The 1,642-nt window shown below is 34.8% G+C and overlaps 1 protein-coding gene across 1 annotated transcript; it reads left to right on the forward strand.

Annotated features, from left to right (window-relative positions):
* The first annotated feature begins 267 nt into the window (after positions 1-267).
* Positions 268-1,360, forward strand: LOC107272702. Its single transcript, XM_015750104.2, has 3 exons — positions 268-409; positions 779-1,014; positions 1,171-1,360. The coding sequence occupies exons 1-3, from the start codon at positions 358-360 to the stop codon at positions 1,222-1,224; spliced, it is 342 nt and encodes a 113-aa protein (XP_015605590.1). The 5' UTR covers positions 268-357; the 3' UTR covers positions 1,225-1,360.
* Positions 1,361-1,642: the final 282 nt, after the last annotated feature.

Consider the following 1,642-nt stretch of genomic DNA (forward strand, 5'->3'; position numbering starts at 1 on the left):
CTAACAGCCACCTCATAGTGGATCGGAATAAAATACGGAGAATAATACTTTCTTGTGTAAGGCAATGTTAAAAGGCAAATGTTATTTTCGTTCGATATTTGATTAAATTTTTTTGCATTTTTAATCATTTCTACGGGCACAATGTAAAAATTGCCTGTTAGTAAATTTCATAAATATTACAGATTTTAACACGAAGAGTTGTCAACTTCTTATCATTTCTTCTCGATACAGTTTGGATCATGTTATACGCGGAGTCACGTACTGGTCTTGATTAAGGGAGGATATTCGTGTATAAATGTTGAGCCGTCCAGAGATCATCATCATATTCGCTAAAGAAATCACATCGACTTTAAGAAAATGGCAAAGTTCTTCGTACTTCTTGCTGCCTTCGCAGCTATAGTTCAAATTTGTGAGTATCAAGTATCACGTTTCCATTAAGTGAGTTAAGAGTTGTTGCTTGTGAATCGAAAGGATTTTCCTGGATGGATCAAAGGATATGATTTTGAGAAGGCAGAAATATTAGTAACAGATATTAAAATAAGTTCTCTATCGATTTTGGTTTACATTAAAAATTCTTTGCTGTGCTATTATGAAAATCAAGAATCCTCGACACCAGTAAGGTGTTGAAGTTTTAATAGGAAGAAGTTTCTGAAAAAATAAATCACTAACTTATTCTGTATTATAAAAAAATGGTATGTTCTCCTACAAAATTTTAATATTATATCCTGTATTTACTTGTACTTTGGTATTTGAATTAATGATTTTTTTTATATTTTAGCTTTGGCAAGTCCAACATTTGCTAAGTGTGGTTGCGGATCAAGGCTAACAAGTCGAGGAAATGTATTAGGTCTAGGCGCTAGCCCTGTATCGTTTGGTAATGCAATGGCTGAGGAAAGAGTAGTTTTAGCAAGACCATTAAATCTGCAGCCGGTCGAACGCATGGAGGTAGTATCATCCCAAGTTTCACCACTGGATGGAATGTTCAACCCTTCGCCTTACTACAGGACAGGATGCGTGAGTATATATCTAGATATACAATGTTCCTAGAGAAATGTTCATCGATTCCTACAAGTTAAAGAATCACTTCCTCAAAAATTAATAAAACTACCGAGCAAGCCAGCATTGCTGAATTAACAACCTTAAGTGAATTAATTAATAATATAATTATAGAGTTGCGGTGGACGATACAGAACTGCCATCCTTCCTGCTGCCCCCAGTTGCTGAAGCAATCATAAAGATTTTGAAAAACTGGTTCAGTCTTCCTCCAATTTCGATACCTCAAGACTCCAGTTATTTCTGCAACAGTGAAATACACAAAACTGATGTAAAACAAATAAACAAGGAATATTATAAAAAAAAACCTTGCTCTTAAATACATATAACACAACAATGCAGTTGAACGTACTTTTTAATTTCTTCATAGACGAATCCAAGATACCCGTATTAGTAACAGCTTCGAAAATGACGGGACGTTATTCAATTGCACGTGAATTACAGATACCCCGCATTATGCGTGCCTGTCACATGAATCATTAACACATACCAGCTCTTATTTATTTCCATGTACCAACCTGGCGTCTCTTTTATTAATCATAATTAATTGTCCAGCAAAGAGACACGTAATTGAGTAAATTATGCGTGA

This window comes from Cephus cinctus, unplaced genomic scaffold (assembly GCF_000341935.2).
Source record: "Cephus cinctus unplaced genomic scaffold, Ccin1 Ccin1_scaffold1237, whole genome shotgun sequence".
Lineage (NCBI taxonomy): Eukaryota > Metazoa > Arthropoda > Insecta > Hymenoptera > Cephidae > Cephus > Cephus cinctus.